General features: G+C 61.4%; 1 protein-coding gene across 1 annotated transcript in view; it reads right to left on the reverse strand.

Annotated features, from left to right (window-relative positions):
- The window catches only part of LOC104840818 (chromosome unknown open reading frame, human C14orf80), a 77,316-nt gene extending 76,750 nt beyond the window's left edge, over positions 1–566 (reverse strand). The window contains exon 1 of the mRNA XM_010582048.1: positions 423–566. Within this exon, the coding sequence (XP_010580350.1) occupies positions 423–566 (144 nt within the window). The remainder of the gene's footprint in view (positions 1–422) is intronic.
- Positions 567–896: the final 330 nt, after the last annotated feature.

An 896-nucleotide genomic window follows, 5' to 3' on the forward strand; every position in this document is an offset into this window, starting at 1 on the left:
CCCTGGCCGCCGGGAGGGAGCACTGCAGCGCCGGCCCCTGCGCCGCGTGGGGGCGACACGCGTGGGGCGCTGCCTCAGAGCTGCGTGTGGGGCGCCGGCCGGCCGGCCGGGCCGCCCCACAGAGCCTTTCTCCCCGGTTTCGGGCAAAACGCCGCTTAGGCCTTTCTAAACTGACGACTCCGCTGCCGCCAGAGCGAGGAATCGCTTCTCGGCCGACGGGAGAACGCGCGGGTTTGGCAGCAGGGGATCGATCGGCTCCGATCCCCGGCTTCCCGCCTTCCTCTCAGCTCAGCGGGGTCCCCAGGCCTATAAACCCTTAACTGAAGCAATCCCGAAGATTAATCCTTGCGGGGGGGTGTCGCGAGGGAGAAACGCTTCTGCCGTTTGGGAGCTAGCCTGAGTCACGGAGAGAAAAAGTCCACCTCTCGGCTGGGGTTGACATGGCCAAAACCTGGCCCTGAGATGGATTCCCACTGCCGGCAGTACAGTGGGACCACAGCCGGAGTGTGCCAGGGAGACTGGTCGGCTCCCCCAGCACGGCAGGGATCCCCCTGTACATAAGACATGCCCGAAACCTCCACCGATGGTTTCTTGGCCAATTACCCGGTTCATAACTCATTTAATGTGCTATCTGTGGATCCAGCATGATGCTTTTCCCTTTTTCTTTCCAACTTCTGAACACCATGAAACAACACGTGAAATTACTTCCAGCTACGGAACGGCCTCTCGCAGCCAAACGGCTGCTCACAACGAGGAGAGAAATCGCACCGGTCCAACGAGACCTTCGGCAAAGCCCCACTTGGTAACGTGAACTGCATTTGCACTCTTCCCCTCTGGTTGCTGTCTCTCCTGCCTCCCACCCCTGTGCTGGGGAGCACGGCCCTTTCCGACGCCGA

The sequence above is a fragment of the Haliaeetus leucocephalus genome, unplaced genomic scaffold (assembly GCF_000737465.1).
Source record: "Haliaeetus leucocephalus isolate CR32 unplaced genomic scaffold, Haliaeetus_leucocephalus-4.0 Scaffold76, whole genome shotgun sequence".
In the NCBI taxonomy this organism is placed as follows: Eukaryota; Metazoa; Chordata; class Aves; order Accipitriformes; family Accipitridae; genus Haliaeetus; species Haliaeetus leucocephalus.